At 34.3% G+C, this 20,000-nt stretch overlaps 1 protein-coding gene across 9 annotated transcripts in view; it reads left to right on the forward strand.

Annotated features, from left to right (window-relative positions):
* faf (ubiquitin carboxyl-terminal hydrolase-like faf) overlaps window positions 1-20,000 on the forward strand; it is a 50,291-nt gene that overhangs the window by 84 nt on the left and 30,207 nt on the right. For all 9 annotated transcript variants that reach the window (XM_086546583.1, XM_086546586.1, XM_086546587.1 and 6 more), the window contains exons 1-23: window positions 1-44; window positions 10,505-10,656; window positions 11,046-11,232; window positions 11,505-11,617; window positions 11,985-12,097; window positions 12,256-12,544; window positions 13,608-13,792; window positions 14,004-14,142; window positions 14,265-14,375; window positions 14,928-15,074; window positions 15,465-15,563; window positions 15,885-15,992; window positions 16,240-16,510; window positions 16,682-16,782; window positions 16,990-17,204; window positions 17,471-17,585; window positions 17,797-17,940; window positions 18,077-18,240; window positions 18,413-18,530; window positions 18,684-18,806; window positions 19,009-19,146; window positions 19,420-19,552; window positions 19,666-19,784. The exon at window positions 1-44 is cut by the window's left edge and continues 84 nt beyond it. In XM_086546583.1, the coding sequence (XP_086402709.1) occupies window positions 10,594-10,656; window positions 11,046-11,232; window positions 11,505-11,617; window positions 11,985-12,097; window positions 12,256-12,544; window positions 13,608-13,792; window positions 14,004-14,142; window positions 14,265-14,375; window positions 14,928-15,074; window positions 15,465-15,563; window positions 15,885-15,992; window positions 16,240-16,510; window positions 16,682-16,782; window positions 16,990-17,204; window positions 17,471-17,585; window positions 17,797-17,940; window positions 18,077-18,240; window positions 18,413-18,530; window positions 18,684-18,806; window positions 19,009-19,146; window positions 19,420-19,552; window positions 19,666-19,784 (3,195 nt within the window). In that variant the 5' untranslated portion in view covers window positions 1-44; window positions 10,505-10,593. The remainder of the gene's footprint in view (window positions 45-10,504; window positions 10,657-11,045; window positions 11,233-11,504; window positions 11,618-11,984; window positions 12,098-12,255; window positions 12,545-13,607; window positions 13,793-14,003; window positions 14,143-14,264; window positions 14,376-14,927; window positions 15,075-15,464; window positions 15,564-15,884; window positions 15,993-16,239; window positions 16,511-16,681; window positions 16,783-16,989; window positions 17,205-17,470; window positions 17,586-17,796; window positions 17,941-18,076; window positions 18,241-18,412; window positions 18,531-18,683; window positions 18,807-19,008; window positions 19,147-19,419; window positions 19,553-19,665; window positions 19,785-20,000) is intronic.

Raw genomic sequence — 20,000 nt, forward strand, 5'->3', positions numbered from 1 at the left:
ACCGACACCCGAAATTCCCCTTGATAGAGCGCTCAGTCAGACACGTAAGTAAACTAATACCATCTCGGGCGTTGACTAAGTTCTTGCAGGTGAAGCAGGGAGATTTTTTAGCTCGCGTAATTGCACCGAAGAGAGGATAATGGGCGTAAAACTCGTCCCATTTAAGAGTCGCCATTTTGGTCGTTCGGGACCCCTCCTTCTGTCAGCTGTCCTGCCTCGAAATTTGCATCTGCGGACACTCTTATTTCCTTTCAGTGCACGAACTTCACTCCCGGAGAAACGGGAGGTATTTGTTATTCCATTAACGATAGGTTCGTATTAGAACGTGTCATACAGAACGCGGGATGAGTTGAAGAATTGAAGTATATCCTTTTGTAGGAGTTACATTGATAGATCGTTGATTATTTTCGTCATTTATTGATGCATGAACACCAATTCAGTGCATGGTTCTACGATATTGCATGAACAATCGTTCTCAATGGATTTATTTTCATGATGGTGGTCCAGTGACACGTAATATGATGTAATCCTTCTTCTGTGTAATAGGGGGAGAGATAAGTCCGTCTCCAGACACCTCAATACATACAGACACCAACTGCTTGTGTAAGGTTGTTCATACTCTTGTTTGTTCTCTGGGGGTGTTCACCTGTTCACCTGTTCACCTGTTCAGTGTCTGGGCTTGTCATCAGAGAGCAGGGCAAAGTGCATTGTCTGGGCATTTGTATCAAGTTTACAGGTGATGAATGCTGCTTGTGTGGGTGTCATTTTTTTGTTTTTGTTTTTGTTTTGTTCTTTCTCTTGTCTCATTTTCTCTCTTGCTTTTCTCTTTGTTATCTTGCTATCTTTTCACTTTTTATAGCTTTCCCTCTCTCTCTCTCACTTTTTTCTTTATTTTCTCCTCTCTCTCTCACTTTTTCCTTTATATTCTCTTCTCTCTCTCTCTCTCTCTCTCTCTCTCTCTCTCTCTCTCTCTCTCTCTCTCTCTCTCTCTCTCTCTCTCTCTCTCTCTCTCTCTCTCTCATTTCTCTCATTTCTCTCATTTCTCTTCTCTCTTTCTCTCCTTTCTCTTTCTCTTTCTCTCCCACTCCCATTCCCTCATCTTCTTTGTCTCTCCCCCCCTTTTTTATTAAACGTTGTGATTTGTATTTGTGCCCCTTTGTTATTTCTATTAAAGTAAACCTTTCCTAGTTGACAGTGACATTTTCTGTTCAGTATTTTAAAATTTAATCAAACATTTTTACCAATGTTATGCCATTGTTGTAAGTCTAGTAAATCCATGTCTAAATTGCCCACAGACAAATGTCAAGTGTTCGGAATAAGGAGAAACTGTAAAGTTGACAGTACTGCCTTACACAGGAATTGACATGACATTCACTGCTATGTAGATTAACCCACACAGGACGGGTGGTACAGCATGTGTACCGCGCATTCAAAAGCCCAGTTGCCTGGCGGCACAGTATTGTGCCAGCCATTCAATTGATTTAGGCCTAATAATTCGAACGCCCCGGCATTTGGACATTCAAGGCTAGAATTCCCCCGTCGGGAATGGGTTAACCCAATCTCGACGGGCCTGGCGAGAAGTGAAAACCCCCTATGCAGAGCCTATGCAATATTGCATAGGGAACATCACACTGGTGTGTCGCCCTGTCATCATTGGGTTAATATTCATAGATAAGATGTAACAATGAAAGAAGATATTAAAAAGGGCACTAACAGTGGCTTAAAGGCTGTGCTTTGCTATAGGCTAATGAGCCTCCACCACGTATGGATATACTAAGCTTATAGGCCTCCTGGGCAACAAGATACCAGCTTATGCAGTATCTTGTAGGAATGTGTGTAGTGGAGGTTTGTTGTCTTTTGCCAGAGAGCAAACTACAGGGAAGTTTCCAAATCTAGAAATATAACCTTCACCAAATAATTTTTTAGAGTACCTTCAGAATGTTGTAGATTTTATGATACCAGTTTATTTTAAAAATTCCTGTAATTAAGCTTTATGCTATCTCATCTATATGAAACTATCTTTGTATATCATCTATCTATATGTGTGTGCATGCATGTGTGTTTTCGTGTGCATGTGCATGTGTGTGCGTGTACGTCTGTGTGTGTAAAATATATAATACAAAAAATATTTTTCCACTTATATATATTTTGGATTGCAAAGTCACCTAGCATAGTTAGTAATTATCTACTCGTGTCGTTATAGCAATGCTCTGTATGCATATTTAGAGGGCAAGGATCTTTAAGACTATTATTGCTGTCATTTTAATTGTTAGGCATCTTATTAAGGGGAATGAGGTAATTGTCCAGAATATGACTGTGTTAAGATGCTGAATAGATCACTGCTACCTTATAAAGAATCAAAAATAACATTTACTGTTATGTAAATTAATCTGCACTAGTGAAGATGAATGGCATAATCAGATGTTAAAAATGATACCCTTAGTGATAGAGAAATAAATTTATTAGAAGACAGTGTAACAAGTTATGATTTGTTATTCCTTTCCTTTGCAGATAGATATTACTGCTATAGAAAGAAAGAAGGCTTAGCTGTACATAGAGATCAGTTACTGCAATTTTTTATACAGGCATTTTTTTTTTCTAGGTTAGCATTGTTTTGATAAATGATTAGTGAAATAAATTCAAAAGAGGATTTTTCTGTTCCCTTATTTGTGATTATGAACTAATTAGTTGACATTTGTAAATGCATTACTCTGTGAATTTTTCAACTGGTTTTGTTTTGAACTGGTGTGTGAATAGATTTGCTATTGCACCATCATCATTGATTAAATCTTTGCTCTGGATTTTATATTGATAGCATATTTTAAACAGGCTAGTTGCTCAGAATTAAGGTGAATGATGCCAGAGCTCTCCATTCCTTGCTCTAGAGAAAGCCATCAAATCTTGCCTATATGTATAAATGGTTCCTTGTTTGGTATTAACTGCCAGGTGGGATTAGAATCCATCTTACCTAAATATATATAGTGGAGCTTTGTTTGTCTCTAGGAAGAACAAAGCATAGTGTCCATGGCATTATTGGACTTAGCCACTAGTATAAGCTTGTAGAAACAGTAAAATAATTGTGCTATTACAAAATGACTGTGATCTTAATTAATAATTCATAGTTTGTAATTCCAACTCAATACGTCACAAACACTTTCCAAACACCAACATACTTGTATGTGTCAGTCAATAATAGAAATAAGAAAAAAATAATGATGTTTCTGGTTAAATAACACTAATAACACTAGTGTTACACTGAAGGTAAGTTTTAACATTATTGACACTAATAAGTGTGAACTCTCATGTGATGTAATTGTAGATTTCATATAAATTATATTGCTCAAGAACTTTTCTTACAGTGATATATGCATTAGTATACTATATATATATAATGGGTTACTTGGAATATTAAAAATTATTGCAGGGGTTCATCCAAGCTGTATAGGTGGGGAATCACTGCCCTAGTTTATAACCTGGAAGATAAACGTTAAGGGCAACATTTGGAAAAAATGACGAAACTATGGTTTTGCACACCTTGTATGAGCTTCATTGACATATATATATGATAAGATGGAAATTGATAAAGTGATGGAAATGGGTGATGTGGCATTAAGATTGATGTGTTGTGATACAGTTTTCAGTGATTATTGCCATGTCTTTAATGACTGCTCATATACTGTTGGTTTTGAGCAAAGAATGTTCACTGCCTAAGCTGCTATTTAACTCTAAGAATATTTGCCAGTTGCAGACAAAGAAGTCAGAACAGGCCTGCACTATATATATATTTTTTTGCTATGAAATACACTTATTGTTTTCAACTGATAAATAACCCTGGCATGAGTATAAGCCATTTATTACCATTTTTGTACATTTGAACACTACCTTGTTCATATGTAGAAAACAAAACAAAAAAAAGTACATCAATGGTTTTACTGATTTTATAAAGAAAATATGTACCCAATCTGTTTAGTACTGAAATGCTTTTTCAATAATCATTTGTCATGAAATGATAAGGTCATGTACATACTTTTCTTTAAGATAAGAGTTTCTTCAAACTCTTATCTAAATTGAATAGGATTCATCCAGAATATGAAGATAATTTGACTCTATACCCTCAATAGGATTACGAATTTGTGATACTGATAGTGCCAAAAACAATTTTCAGACAATGTTAGTAATAGAAACTGCAAATTCTGAAACATCGTCATTCATAGTAGCACCAATTATAAAAGCTAAATATGTTGCAAGAAGAAAGAATTCATCACATATTAGGAAAAAATATCTTCTTGTTAACATTACATGAGTCACTAAAGGTTAATCAAAAGCATTAATGGGAGTTAATCAAAGTGTAAATGAGAGCAATTTTGACTTGTGGATAATGTCTGTGGAAATGTTTGAAATATGATTTAAATAATCTTAGATCAATAATCATTTGCAATTTTTGGTAAAGGAAGAAGTTAGATGTCCTTAACTTATGAACCCATATGGTAAGACAAAAGATATTATGGAGCCTACTGATATAGGATTTTTTATGCAAACATTGCATTGTTACAAAATTGTGACTTTTATTTTATTTTAATATTTCATCTGCAGAACATCATATAGCCTTGCAGCATAGGTAAACCAAGGGAATCTTAACTATAGTGTAATACAGCAACTAAATAGTTGCTTTAAGTTCCATGTAAAGAAGTAATCTAAATTTTTTAGGTCCTGCCTGAAAAGCTTTTCCCTTGCCTCTTGTGTGGTGGATTGCATTATACATAAACAATGTCATAAAGAGTACTAGGTTAAATTAGGTTCCTACACTTTGGATAAAGTAGATACTACATGGTAATGATGGATTTATGAATTGTAAGTAAATTTTGTATGAAATATAGATATAGAAAGTTGTATGAATTATAAAAGAAGGAAGGATTTATATTTTTTGCCTTGATTGTTATGATCAGAGGAATGTGACCATCATTTTTGTCCTAACCACTCATGTTATATCATAAATACATTTAAAAACTAATAGCAATGAGTGTAATATTAGGAATTTTAGATAGAGGTATTAAGCTAGTGGTAGATACTGTGGCCTGCGTGCTTTTAATACTTTGGCAAAGGCTGACAAACCTCTACCAGTTATATTCTGTAAGGAATTTGGACTTCTTCCTTATTTGACACTTAATTTCCAGGGAGGTCTATAGATTATACAGTATGGTCATGGTCAATCTTTCAGTTGGTCTGTTTTGAATTTTGTTTGTGTAGTTTATCAATTAGATCACTTTAATTTTTTAATTAGGATGGTTGTGGAATTTGATAAAAATCGATCACTGTTAACCAAGATATTGATTTGATTATATTGTTCACTGTCTTAATTATGGTACTTTCAAATGTATTCATGCCTGGATCTAAGTTATTTACTTGCAGGCTTCCTAACTAGATTAGATTGTAAGAAATTGCAGCAAATTTGAAAAGCTGATTGGAGATAACAAAAATTAAGAAGATATGTTAATAAATAGGCTTGCCCACATGATTGAATTTTAGCCCATTGATGATGGGGTGGCCTATGATCTAACTGGTGTCAAGGCGGGCGGTCTACGACACTAGTGGCACTGGCTTAAAGTTAGAGGGGCAGGGAAAGGGTTTCTCCTCCCTCTGGGTAGCGCAGACTAGCCCAAACAATATTTTTTCATAAATCTATCGTAAAATGCGAGTTTAGGCTGACTTTGGAACCCTGTAGCTCTAGAGCTAGAGCCGTTATAGCCATAATACTTCATGACTGTGTGCACGCTTCAACTGTTAGCAGGTCCCGATGTTGTGACATGTATGTCTCTTAGGCCTAATCGGTGCCGACTTGTATGTCATGACACCCGTACGCAATGGGTTAATGAAACAAAATAAAATTGTTAGGGTAATTTTAGATTACAAAATTTTTAAAAGTAAGTGGATCAGTAAAGACAGAATGAGTGTAATATCATACAAACATAGCACAATTATAGAATAAAGTATTTACAGTGAGCAGAATAATGCACTAGTTGACATCTGAGTATCTTTTCATACAAGTAGACTAGATGTATTGAACATTTCTGGCATAGGTTATTGAACTACAGCAGCATATAGAGTAAGTAAAGATGACAAAAATAGTGAGTGAATGAGGTTAAAGTATCATAACCTATTTGCTCTTAACAGGAGGAGTAAGACCTGATACATGTTCTATGTACAGTGAGATTTTGTATACTTTAAGGGAAACATAGTATTCTCATTGTCTACATCTACAGGTTGTTGCTTTCATTTAGTGGATGATCTTGTAGAGAAATAGCATAGGATACAATGTTTCGAATAGAACTGCATCAAGATATGCCATGGCCTCCACGATTTGGAAGAGGCCAATAAATCTCCACTACCTATATTCTGGCGAAATAGAGCTTGGACTGGTTTCTTTTTTATAGATCACCTACTTTCGGTAAGCCATTATAGGCTTAACTTAAATTGTGCAGATTGTTTTTAAACTTATCCCTTATGGCGTTTTTTCCCCTTATTCTGGATAATTCTAAACTGAGGAAATGTAAACATTTTCTAACAATGCTCAAACAATAATTGCTGGAGAGAAACTGAGGATCAGCAAGGCAATAGTTAGGTATGCTTGCAAATCATTTCATTCATGAGGATTCAGTGTAGTGCTTGGAGAGTGGGAAATTAAAGTATTGGCTTTTGGAGCTTTCAGTTCCCCGACCCCCTTCCCAATATTTTTGTTCTGCATTTCATTGAGTCTGCTGTTGGTGGGGGTATCTAGCATCTTTAGACTTCTGTGAAGTTCCCCTAGATATGAGTTTTTTGATCCACACTTACAGATTAACAGCTGTATTACTCTCATTCCATAACCCTAGCCTGGCATTATTGTTAATCTAATGGTATGAGCCCTCTCAATTGAAAAAAATAGGAGTGAGACTTAATAACTTTATGGTAGAAATGATATAATTGATTTGTTTCAAGTCATGTCATCATATAGATCTGATGAAGATACGATTCAAGACACATCAGTTACATCTCTTGCTGTGAAGTTATTCAAATAATTTTTACCCCTTTTCTTCACTTTTCACAGTAAACTTTGTGTGAGTCTGCTTCTTCTTCAGAATGTGAATATTTTACCTCATTATCCTGTTTAATGGGTTGGGATGACTTTTGTACCACATCTTTCAATTTTTCTCTGGCTGAAACAATACTAAATTTGGATCTCAAATACTTGATGTTGCAGAAAAGATTTATTTAACCCAACAATGGCAGGGTAGTTTTGGCTTTTCCTGGACAGAAGGCTGGGGTATTTGGAAATGGGTTGGCATAACGCCTCAGGCTATTTGCTTGCTGAAGCAGTGGACACCTGCTACATGCACACTCACCCAGCATGCCAGCCATATAAAAAGCCATGGCATGATATTGTGTCCCTGGTGGGAAGTGCTGCACCACATGATATGACATTACGTCACCTGTTGTTAGTGGATTAGAGATAGGCTTTATCAATGTTGTATAGGGTCTTTATCAGCTGTTGATATTCTTTATAATAAATGTGATAAAATCATTAGGCTTTTATGGAAGTACATAAACAATTTTTTTCTTGTTCATAGAAATATATTAAGAGATGGGGAAGAGGAAGGAGACCTTTGCTTATGACTATTAGTACCACTGCATAAAGTAGCCATACTGGCATAGGCACAAGCAGAACATTGCTCTGCCTGTACATCCTGCATGACTGGTACATTAGAGGGAGAAGGCAATATCTTGCTGTGTGTCATTGCTCTCTGATGATAGTCTTTGGTAGAGACCGCAGTTGGGTGCCCTTCAAGCATTTCTTTCCTGTTGATACTGTGTGGGAGGGTCCCATCTATGTTTTGGATATTAAACTATACCTATTTTAGTGAATAGTATAGCAATTATAGTAATTATAATTACTTTTGCTATCATTAGTAAATACATAGAGTAATTACTCATAGTGTAATAATGAATAACATGCAGTCCATTCTTCCCTAACTTCAAATATGTCATGACAATTATTGTCATGGATGTCATGACATCCAAATATATATGTGTGTGTGCGTGCGTGCGTGCGTTTTTGACAGATTTTGTTTGTTCTTGCTGGTTGACCACTTATTCACCTTTTAGACACTTTTTGTAGGAGAAATGGCTAAATATTTTTTTTCTAAAATATATTGATACAGTGTATATCACAAGCTGGTGAAAATTGATATTTATAAGTAAAGGGTTTGAGTTCAGTAAATTTAGTAGTGTTATTCCCAAAAGTAGCTGATGTGAGCTTTAAAATCTAGCTCACTCTTAGTATTGCAGAATTATGATATTTTTCAGCTCTCTCATCCTTTGTCCTGTTTCTTTGTGCTTCAGTATTATTTTTTTTCCTTTTTCCTTTTTTTTTTTTTTCTTTAATTTCCTTTGATATGAAATGCATCAGTGTGTGCTCTTTTTCACTGAAGGTCTTTTTTGAGATGGAGGAAATGAAATGATGATAATACATTCCTAGAACAGTATTGAGAGATACAGGGAAATATCTAAAATCATGAAGTGTTCTGAATACCTTATATAGATACTGAAATCCGTAAAATTGTTTTATAATTTTCATTAATACATCATACTAGTTAATCACATCATGTGGCAGCACTTGTTCCTGGGGACGTGATATCACATCATGGTATTATGTATAGCCAACATAGCAAGTGATTATGTGCGGAAAATAACCTGAATCATTAGGCCTGCATGCTTGAAATACTGCCCCATCATTATGGGGTTAATAAATGTTGGATGTATTTTTACAAATATTCTTGAAAGATTGTTGTTATGATTAAAATAATCTTATCCCATACTTGGAGGGAGTGCATGTATACAAGCACTCCCCTTTGTAGTTTTGTTTTATTTATTTACTTTCTACAATGGTGGCTTTACAAGGGCTTAGTGTTCATGGAGTCAATAGATAGTGAACTGATTCTTAATAATGATAATAATATAGGTGACCATTATTGTTATCATAACAGTAACAATAATTTTGATTGAAATAAAATCCTTTTTTTCTCAATAATTGAAGGAAAGGGGAAAGTGCTTGATGTCAAGTAGGCCTGCTATTTGATTCCTTTGTGGCTAAGCTTTAGTGGAACCCTCTGTGTGTAGAAATAAAAGATGTAACAAAACCATGGTCAATATTAAGTTGTATATAGTAAGCAGTAACCAACTTTTATTTTTTATTTATTTTGTTTATTAGATTAACCCATTCACGCCGGGGCGGAATTTCGCCTACTCCCGATAACGCCGGGAAGATTTCAAGCGCGCAACCGTTCGTGCCGGGGTGTTTTCCCGCTGCGCGCGGTCGCTCTGACGCTCGCAGAGCGTTTTTCACCCACCCTATCCTTATGGTTTGCGTGATTGCGTCTAAAGTGTAATCATGTGTAGAAAGTAGTGCTATGTTCAGAGGATGTATATCAGTCGAAAAAGATGTTATAGCACTGTTTTTTTAGTGTTATTCTATTGAACTTTTTCCATATTCTTTACTCCTATGTTGTAATACCAATGGGAAGTGGAAGCATTCTTCTAGTGAGGTAACAAACATAGTTTTTTTTTTCAATTTTTTTTTCTTCCTAAACGAAAAGAAAGAGAATATGAACAACCATACATGTGCATACAAGTGAATGCAAGTAACAGCAATGTTTTTTCAAGTGTCATTTTCTTTTAGTGGGGCAACAAAAAGATGTTATATAATTTTTTTTTTTTTTTTTTTTTATTCCTCGGCCAATTACAATTGATTTTACGATAGTCTTTCGACTCAGATCATCATATTCAACAAATCAGAAACAGAAATCACCATGCCGTAATCAAGATTACGTATGTACCTGAGACGTCATTCATATTACGTTATATCCCATTTTCTACTATTTAGAAGGATAAACTAAAGTAGCTAAGACAAATCAAGTATGAAAATCGAATTGTACTAAGAATAATCTATCATTCTAATGCGGACGTTTCAGCACGTCGCTACTGGCCTCCCGGCGCGCGGGCCGAAAATGTAGCACGTGCCAGGACGTCACCCGGGTCCGGGGCTTTTTTCGACCACGTGTCAGCACGTCAACCGGCGCGAATGGGTTAATAAAGAATACTCAAAGAATTAGCTAAAGATATGTATTAACTTTATTAATAGATATGTAAAAATGTGTTCAAAGGTTGTCATTCCTCATACAATAATGCATAATTATAACTCCCAGTCTGTCCAGGGTGCCATAATAAATGTAATCTGAATTACAAACTGTTGACATATTGTCAGGACAAAAACTTGGCTGTCAAGACAGTCTAGAGACCTATCGGCAAGGGATTAACATATGTAAATAATTATATTTATCGTACCCTACATAATTTTAAGTAATTTCTTTTTTACTTATTTATATTTAGGGTAAATGGAATTGAATCCTTAATTGATGTATGAATATTTTATGATGTACGAATATTTTATGATGTACTTTGTTCCTTACAGGGCAGAGTGGATGTATGGTTAGGACTGTGGCATCTGGTCGCGCCACTGGGTGAGGGAAAAGGGCCGCGCCGGTGCCGCACGACAGCGCTATGACCATCGCAATGATAGCCAATCAGGACCCACAGGAGGGCCCACCTAATACCCCACCTCAGGTATTGATGAGTATTTCAGTTCTTGTTTATTGAATTAAAATGTTTAATATATACAGAAACTTTCATATAAATAGTGCCATAATCATGATGTTTACAGTATTTAGAGCAGGAATAGCCAGCACATATTAGTAGATAAGGCATTGAATGGATGTTTTTTTTTTTTTTTTTTTTCTGTTAATAGTGCAGTACATTGCCTGTTTCTACAGTGTCATTATGCAATATGAATGGCTTTGGAATTGAATATGAATTGCAAACATAGTCTGACTAAACTTATTTTGTGATATGAATGGCTTTGGAATTGAATATGAATTGCAAACATAGTCTGACTAAACTTATTTTGTTTTTTCTGTAAAAATGTTGATATTAAAAGCAATGTTTCTGATTCCCAGGGAGGGGATGGAGAAGTGCTGGGCGAGGGGGAAGGGGAGGAGATGGGAGCAGGTGAACCAGACTTCCCACTGGCTGCCTTGGCCCGGCTAGATGAGATGATCCATCGGCAAAGATGGGTCGTGCCAGTCTTGCCCAAGTGTGAGTTGGAGCTTCTCTTGGATGCCTCCATTGACCTGTGTACCCGTGGTAAGTATCATTGACTTTATGGAAGAGTGTTAAAAATAAAGAAAGAAATATGCTATGTGAATGGGAAAAGATTAGTGGTATTCTGTAATTTTTGAAGTTCTTTATTTTGTTTTTTATTTGCTCTTATGAATATTTGAATATTGAACAATAAGTTGTAAACTAAGTATATTTTATTCATTATTTTGATTGAATTTTTTTTTTTTTTTGGGGGGGAGGGGGTTATGTAAAAAATGTTGTTATGATTAAAAATGATTTTTTTTTTCTTTTATTAGGTTTGGACACAAGAAGTGAAGCATGCCAGAGGTTCTTCCGTGAGGGTCTTACTATCTCATTCACCAAAATTCTTACGGATGAGGCAGTTAGTAGTTGGAAATTTGAAATTCATGTAAGTATTATTATTATTATTTTCATAGTTATTGTTATTGTAATTGTAGATTTTATTATCATCATCATTGTTATTTTCTTTGAGAAAGTATTCAAAAATAAATTTTGCCATTACATAATAGTCAGTTTCATCTGTCTGTCTACAAAGTATATACATATCAACACATTCAAATATAGTCCTGAATTTATCACTAATAATAAACAATACCAGACATGTTGATTTTCAGCCAATCACAAGCCAGTAACATGCAGTCACTACATACAGCTAAATCTTGCTATATTCTACAGACAGAACTGGAAAAACAGACTGTAACAGAGTTTCATTCTCCTGATTAAAATCTTCTTAATTTGCCTTGATTGCTTTACAGAGGTGTATTCTCAAGAACTGTGAAAAATTAATTGAACTAGTGGTAGTGAAACTGCACCAAGACTGGTTTCCCTTACTTGATCTGCTTGCAATGGTGCTCAATCCTAATTCCAAGTAAGTGAAGGAATTAAAGCTGTGGAAGAGTGGCTTTGCTTATCATTGTGAATTTTCTTGGCAGAATATCATAAAATTGATATGCATTTGCAAATTTTGGTCATATTGACTTATTGGTTGATTTGCTTATTTACTTTGCTTTGTGCAAATTCTTCCAGGTTCCACACCTTCAATGGAACCCGCCCCTCGGAGACAGTACCTCAGGGGTCTCAGATTCCAGACTCTGAGCTGTTTGCTCGGCCTCCTGACCCTAGGAATCCTAGGGGTTGGCTGGTAGATCTTATCAACCTCTTTGGCAAGCATGGAGGCTTCCAGATTCTCCTAGAAAGATTCCAATCTGGCAAGAATCTGTCGGTTCCAGTAATTTGTGCTCTCCTCCGACCATTTGGCCTATGCTATGAGATGCTCACAATACCTACTATAGAAAAATATTTCATGTCTATTGTAGTAAGTATTATGATATATATATATATTTTTTTTTTCACAACTTTTATTTGTAAAGTTTTAACATGATTTATCCTAATTTTAAGGCATCTATTTTCACTTATAGTTTGTATGCCTGTTGCTTTTGTATTTATTATTTTTTTTTTTTTATCTTTCCTTTTTTACTTTATTTTTTCATCCAAGACTTGAAATAGGTAGATTATGTTTTATAGATAAAAGAAATAGATTGATAGGTATACATCCATATATATATATATATATATATATATATATATATATATATATATATATATATATATATATATATATATATATATGCACACACACACACACACACACACACACACACACACACACACACACACACACACACACACACACACACACACACACACACACACACACACACACACACACACATACACAACACACACACACACACATACACACACACACATACAACACACATACACATATATATACATATATACGTATATATGTATATATATACATATAATATATATACATATATATATATATATATATATATGTATTATATATATATTATATATATATTTATATATATATATATATATATATAATTTTATATATATATATATATATCATCTATATATTTAGATGTTTACATATATAGTTATATATATATAAATATATATTTACATATATATATATATATATATTATATATATATGTATGTATATATTTATATATGTATATGTATTATATATATATTATATATATATTTATATAAATATATATAATTTTATATATACATATATATCATCTATATATTTAGATATTTACATATATAGTTACATATATATAAATATATAGTTACATATATGTAGATTTATATTGTAATTCCAACTTGTCACCACCTCTGTCTCTTGATATCCTATTCAACTGCTACTTCATAGGGATCCATCTCTCTCAATCCCCTTTTCTCTCAAAGTGTCTGTTTTATAATGAGCATTTGTTATCATATCAAATAGCTTCTTGTTGGTGAACATTATTATTGATTATACTTTTACTTTTATTTAATTAGGAGGTAGTCCCGGCCTTCCTAGAAAACCTCACCGATGATGAATTAAAGAAAGAAGCTAAGAATGAAGCCAAGAATGATGCACTGTCAGCAATTATCAAAGCCATTAAGTGCCTGGTGTCCCGAGTGCCCAGTCAGGAGGAGACGGCCAAGAACTTGGAAATATTTAGGTTGAAAATGATACTCAGGTAATCACTCACTCTTAGATGCTATCCAGTGTCAATTATGTATTTTATGCATAATACTCTTCTATTTGTACCTCGGAAGTATACCAGAGGTACTGCCATTTCTGTTATGCCTATAGTAAAAAAGGAGCTGAATAGTTTGTAGGGTTGTAATATAAATCTATTGATGCCTTCATTCCATGAGAGGAATTTTCTATTTTATTTTTTTTCACAGGTTATTGCAAATATCATCCTTTAATGGGAAGATGAATGCTCTGAATGAAGTAAACAAGGTGATTACCAATGTTTCCTATTACTCCCACCGTCATGGACCTTTTGAGGAGGAGGAATGGCTAACAGCAGAACGCATGGCAGTAAGTTTTTCACTTGAAGGCAGTTTCATTAGAGCTTGATTGGAGGTTCCTTTGGGATCATAGTATAATTTGCATGACAGTAAATTAATATAAATGCTTATATTTCAATTGCTCTATTTCAGGAATGGATCAAGGAGAATCGTGTTCTACAGATTGTGCTACGTGATTCACTCCATCAGCCTCAGTATGTAGAGAAACTAGAAAAGATAATTCGCTTTATTATCAAGGAGAAGGTAAGAGTCTAACCATAGGGTGGAATATTCCAAAATAATAATTTTTAACATGTTAGAAATGTAAATATTTAATCTACCTTATGGCCAACTGCATCTTCATGCAGTTCACTATGTTAAGATTTACAGGGGAAGAACATTATTTGAAGAATCCTATTCAAAGAATCTAATGAATTTTCAAATTCCTAAGTTACAAAACCATAATGACATAGTCTATTTGAGTATAGAGGAGCATACAAATCATTTATAACATAATTCAAGAAAATAGATATGATTGTCTGATGATGAATTGAATCTCAGGATTTATTTTGTTAATCCTGTCTCATGTGTTTGTTTATATAGTAGAAAACTGAATCTGCCACAAAAGCAGGTTTTTCAAAAGAATGACGTACAGCTAAAATTGTGAGAAATAAACAACTATGACTAGGGAACCTCTGAAGATGTTTTGTGCCCCATTGAATTTGTTTAATTGTGGGAATATTGAGCTTGTCTTTCAGATACCAACAAAAGCATATGCTTTTTCAGTGCATTGCTAAAACCTTCTTTCCTTTTCAGGCTTTGACTCTAGAGGACTTGGACGATATCTGGGCAGCACAGCATGGGAAACATGAGGCCATTGTGAAAAATGTGCATGATCTCTTGGCCAAACTTGCTTGGGATTTTTCCCCAGAACAACTTGACCACCTTTTTGGATGCTTCCAGGCAAGTGTGGTGTATATAATGCTGTTCTTGTATGTTATTGATTTATTTATTAGCATTTATTTATTAATTTTATATTTTTATTTTTCATTATTATTTTTAACTATTACTATTAACCCTATGACGACGGTGCATCACACAGCTAAATTCCCGATACCGGGTGTCATGCCAGTGTGCCGTTTCCAATGCAATATTGCAATGGGCCGGCGTAGGGGTTTTCACTTATTGACGTTGCCCCGTTGGGAAAGGGTTAATATGGTCATTGTCAATATTATCAGTATTGATTTTTTTTCTTGAATATGAAAGGACAAAGATATATCTATTATTTATTAATTTTACTTTTTATTTTGATACATGATGAATATAATAATAATTTTATAATGTTATTTTCAGACAAGCTGGAGTCAAGCTAGTAAAAAACAGCGTGAGAAACTTTTAGAATTAATCCGAAGACTAGCTGAAGATGACAAAGATGGTGTCATGGCTCATAAGGTAATTTGTTACTTTTTTTCTAATTTTGTCTAATGTATAAGAGTGTGTGAGTGTGCTTGCGTGTGCTGCCTATTTGCAGATCTATCTCTAAATATTCTTTTTATTCATATTTCATGTCATTACATAATACTTATCTGTCTGGGTATATATATATATATATATATACACATATGTATGTATGTGTATGTATTTGTATATGTATATGTATATGTATATGTATATGTATGTCTTGCTAGATCAGGCAAAAGGTAGATGATATGTTTGGAACTTTTGTAATGTATATTCAGTGTTTCATGCTATCTTTTTTCCCCATTATTTCAGGTATTAACTCTTCTGTGGTCCCTAGCACATTCGGATGATGTTCCCACAGAAATAATGGATCAGGCTCTCAATGCTCATGTTAAAATTTTAGATTATTCATGCTCGCAGGTAATGTGAAGGAGAATTATTGTTCTAAGTTAAATTTTATACATATTGTAAAATTTCAATGGTCTGGTATTTTGGGATTGTTCACTGTTGTTGATATATCAGAAATATTAATGAAATAAGAAATGTACCTAAATTAAAAAGATGAGATGCTATAATTTTTTAGGTAAAAATGAGTGACACTTTGTACATACGACTCCCAAAACATATTTTGATAGATACATATATTTATTCATCCATTCCTTTTTAGGATCGAGACACCCAGAAGAAGCACTGGCTTGACAGATGTGTGGAGGAACTCAAGCATGATAAGTGGGTCCTCCCAGCACTGAAACAGATACGAGAAATATGTTGCTCATATAGTGAGGCTCCACCCAACTTCTCGCAACACCAGCGCCCTACTCCACATGTTAGCTACCGTCATGATGTTATTTCCAAGCTACAGAATCAGCACTCACTGGTGGTCCTTGTGGCAGATAATCTGACGACTTACATGAAGAATATTAGACTAGCTGCAAAGGGTAAGTGCATTAGGATGCAGATGGTGATCAGCTCATTTTCTTGTGCTATACTTTTCTTTCCACTAAAGCTTTATCATAGGACTTATTACTTGTCACTTATTCTATATATAACTAACTCAAGTTTCTTTCTATCAGTGCCATCTAATTTATGAATATTCTTTATTATTACAGAAAATCCAGACCTGAATCCAGCAGAAATTATTCCAGATGGCCGTTACAACCACATTTGTCAAGTTCAGGAGCGGCTAAATTTTCTCAGGTTTCTGTTAAAGGTTAGTAATGATAAAGTTGAATGCACTTTTAATACAGTCTTAATACCATGGTTGACTTATTGGTATCTGATAAACCGATAAAAGTTTTCTGATCATATTGCTCACATCCATGAAGATATCTCATATAGTTCTGGCATCACACATCTCATTATTTTGGTTAAATGGACAAATATTTTCTTATGATTAATAAATTATTACTTTTTCAAGGATGGTCAGTTATGGCTGTGTGCACCTCAGGCCAAACAAATATGGAACTGCTTGGCAGAAAATGCTGTCTTCACTGTTGACAGAGAATCATGCTTTAAGTGGTTTTCAAAATTAATGGGTGATGAACCAGATCTTGATCCGGAGATTAATAAAGATTTCTTCGAAAACAATATATTGCTCCTAGATCCTTCGCTTTTGACTGAAAATGGCATGAAGTAAGTAGCCTTGTTGGATAGTTTACATTTCCAACAATAATTTTCCCTTAATCCTTAATAGAATCTTTAGATAGATGTGAAAAATTATTGTAATTGGAATAATGATTAATAAAATGTGATTTTTTTTTTTTTTTTTATAATGATTATGATGATTGTATAAATGTTACAAATAATGATTGGGAGGTATTCATCCATGTGTTCTTTTTAGTTTATTTACTTCAACCAAAGGTACAGTACTGATACTTGAATGAACTTTTCTTTTACAGATGCTTTGATAGATTCTTCAAAGCAGTAAATTCAAAAGAGGGCAAGCTGGTTTTGAAGAAACGTGTATACCTCATGGATGATGTTGATCTAATAGGTGTTGACTATGTCTGGAGGGTGAGTTTTTTTTATTGGATTTTTGTACCAATTGTTATTGTTTACAAAATTCAAAAACTATTGTCGGGAAGATGCAATAATGTTTAATTTTTGTTACACAGAATGCATGAATTTTGTTCTTTAAATGTCTTTTGCTTAGTTGTCCATATATTGCTTACGTCCATATTTTGCTTACTTCATTGTATCATGACACTTAACTCTGTGAAAACAGGTTGTACTCTGTGGAACAGAAGACATCGCTAGCCGTGCCATTGAACTTCTGCGAGAGACATTCACTAATCTAGGACCAAGACTCCAAGCAAATCAAGTCATTATTCACGATGACTTCCTGTCTAGTTGTATGTCCCGGCTAAAGGTGAGACTATTTTGCTGTGGTAACTAGTATTTACTACTGATGAAAATGTTGATTTTTTTCTGTGAGTAATGATATGTGTAAATATTCATCATTTCATTTTTAAATTTGATTCATTTTACTTTTTTGCTCTTTGCAGGCAATGTATGACACTGTATCAGTGTTAGATCGGGATAAAGACTCGGTTAACAGAATTAGGCAAGAGACTACAAGAATGTGTCGTGTCCTTAAAGTTTTATATGAATATGTGTCAGAATGTGATGGTGATTTCGGAGACGATCGCTCGATTTTGCCACTTGGAAGGTTAGTAATGTTTACTTAAAAAGTCAAAGAAATATACTTTTGCAAGTGGTAAACCCACTTACATGTAAAGAGATGTAGATGTAGAGGATTGAAGAGTTTTTATTATTTTATTTTTGTAGGGATTAGTTTTCCTAATGATTGAAAATTAATCTTCAAATGATCTTTTCTGCAGATCATCAAGGGGCAAGCATTTGTCTCTCTTGGTGCGTTTCCCTGTGCAGGGTAGGCAGCCAGATGAACTAGATGTTTGGACTCATACTAACGATACTATGGGAGCCATCAGAAGACAGGTAAATTGTGTTTGTATTTTCTATAATTCTATATTTGTTTATATTTGGAAAGAATCATCACTAAAGATGTGTAAGATAGTTGCATCGAAGTAAGTTAATGGCTTGGCAGAAAATTTATGTCACCAGGTGTCTTAACTGTTTATTACCTTCTAGGTTTTGCACCGTCTGAAGTCAACAGCTCCAAATGTAAAAGTAGAACTCTACCTGAACACTGACCCCATAGATCCAGTTGATGACAAGAAGATCATTGCCCACATGCCTCTTAGAGATAAAATGGTTATTATGCATTGTTTTGGTGGTTATGTTGGCCTCAGTATTTTGCATATATCCGTATCTTAATTAATGAGGATAGTGGATAAATACTTACTGAAACTCAATATTGGAATAATAATTTCAACAAGTTCTTTTCTTTGCCTCATATGATATGGCAAAGGTTGTTTAATCAAAACTAAAATATTATTTTGGTTATTTCATCCAGGTTTTGACAGCTAAGCTAGTTCAAGTGGGAAGTAACATGCCATCATCTCCAGACAGTTCCTCAGATTCTTCAACAGGTTCCCCACAACATCCTTATGAGGGACCTAATGTTGATGCAGAAAATTGTCTTCCCGGTGTAGTAAGTTTCCTTCACATTCCTTCATACTTACTATTGTTATTATGATAATGATAGTAAATAATGCTGATGATAAATAGATAAGCCGTTTGTCAGATGGACTTTTACACTTTTTTTGTATGTAATGTGATATTTTCGGTTTTAGAGTATTGATTCAAAGGAGGAAAAATAATTACTTTTTAAAGTAAAGAAACCACATGGTTCCCCCTTTTTGTGAACAGTACCAGTGTCCCAAAAATTGTGAATTCATATTCTTTTTTTTTCTATTTTTAACAGATAATGTCAGGTCAAGCAAAGTATACACAATTCCTCCTGCAATTAGCAGACCTGGGCTGCACTTTACAGCTACCACAGTTGAGAGACAGTGCACGTGCCCTTCTTGAAATAATGCCAGCAGATCAGTATACAGGTGAGTGGGTGGATCTAAGATTTTGTTAAGAATTTAATCAGTATATTCACATTTCCTTTGATTTGTTTTCATATTTTTTCCAGGCTTCTAAGAATTGCTCTCTTATTTTGCAGTTAACAATTTACGAACTCTGTGTATGGAACATGCAAAGATTGGAGACCAGAACATGTCTCCTTCTTTAGAGAGCATTGTCTTTTCACCATCTCCATCACAAGTCCTCTATAACTTGCAGGTAAGTACATGATTAGGGAGATCTTTTAAGTATTGACATTTTACTAATAGACTTCCATAAATATGCTCCAGATATTGATAGATGGAATATGTAGAAGTTCTTATTTGTTTGATTGATTTCTCCCTTGAAATCTGTGTCATTTATGATTTAAGGGAACTTGTTGCTGGTTATTTCTTATTAACCTGTTAATGCAGGGTGACAAAATATCTTGTCAAG

The sequence above is a fragment of the Penaeus japonicus genome, unplaced genomic scaffold (assembly GCF_977035675.1).
Source record: "Penaeus japonicus unplaced genomic scaffold, GWHDUDI00000001_assembly GWHDUDI00000018, whole genome shotgun sequence".
NCBI lineage: Eukaryota > Metazoa > Arthropoda > Malacostraca > Decapoda > Penaeidae > Penaeus > Penaeus japonicus.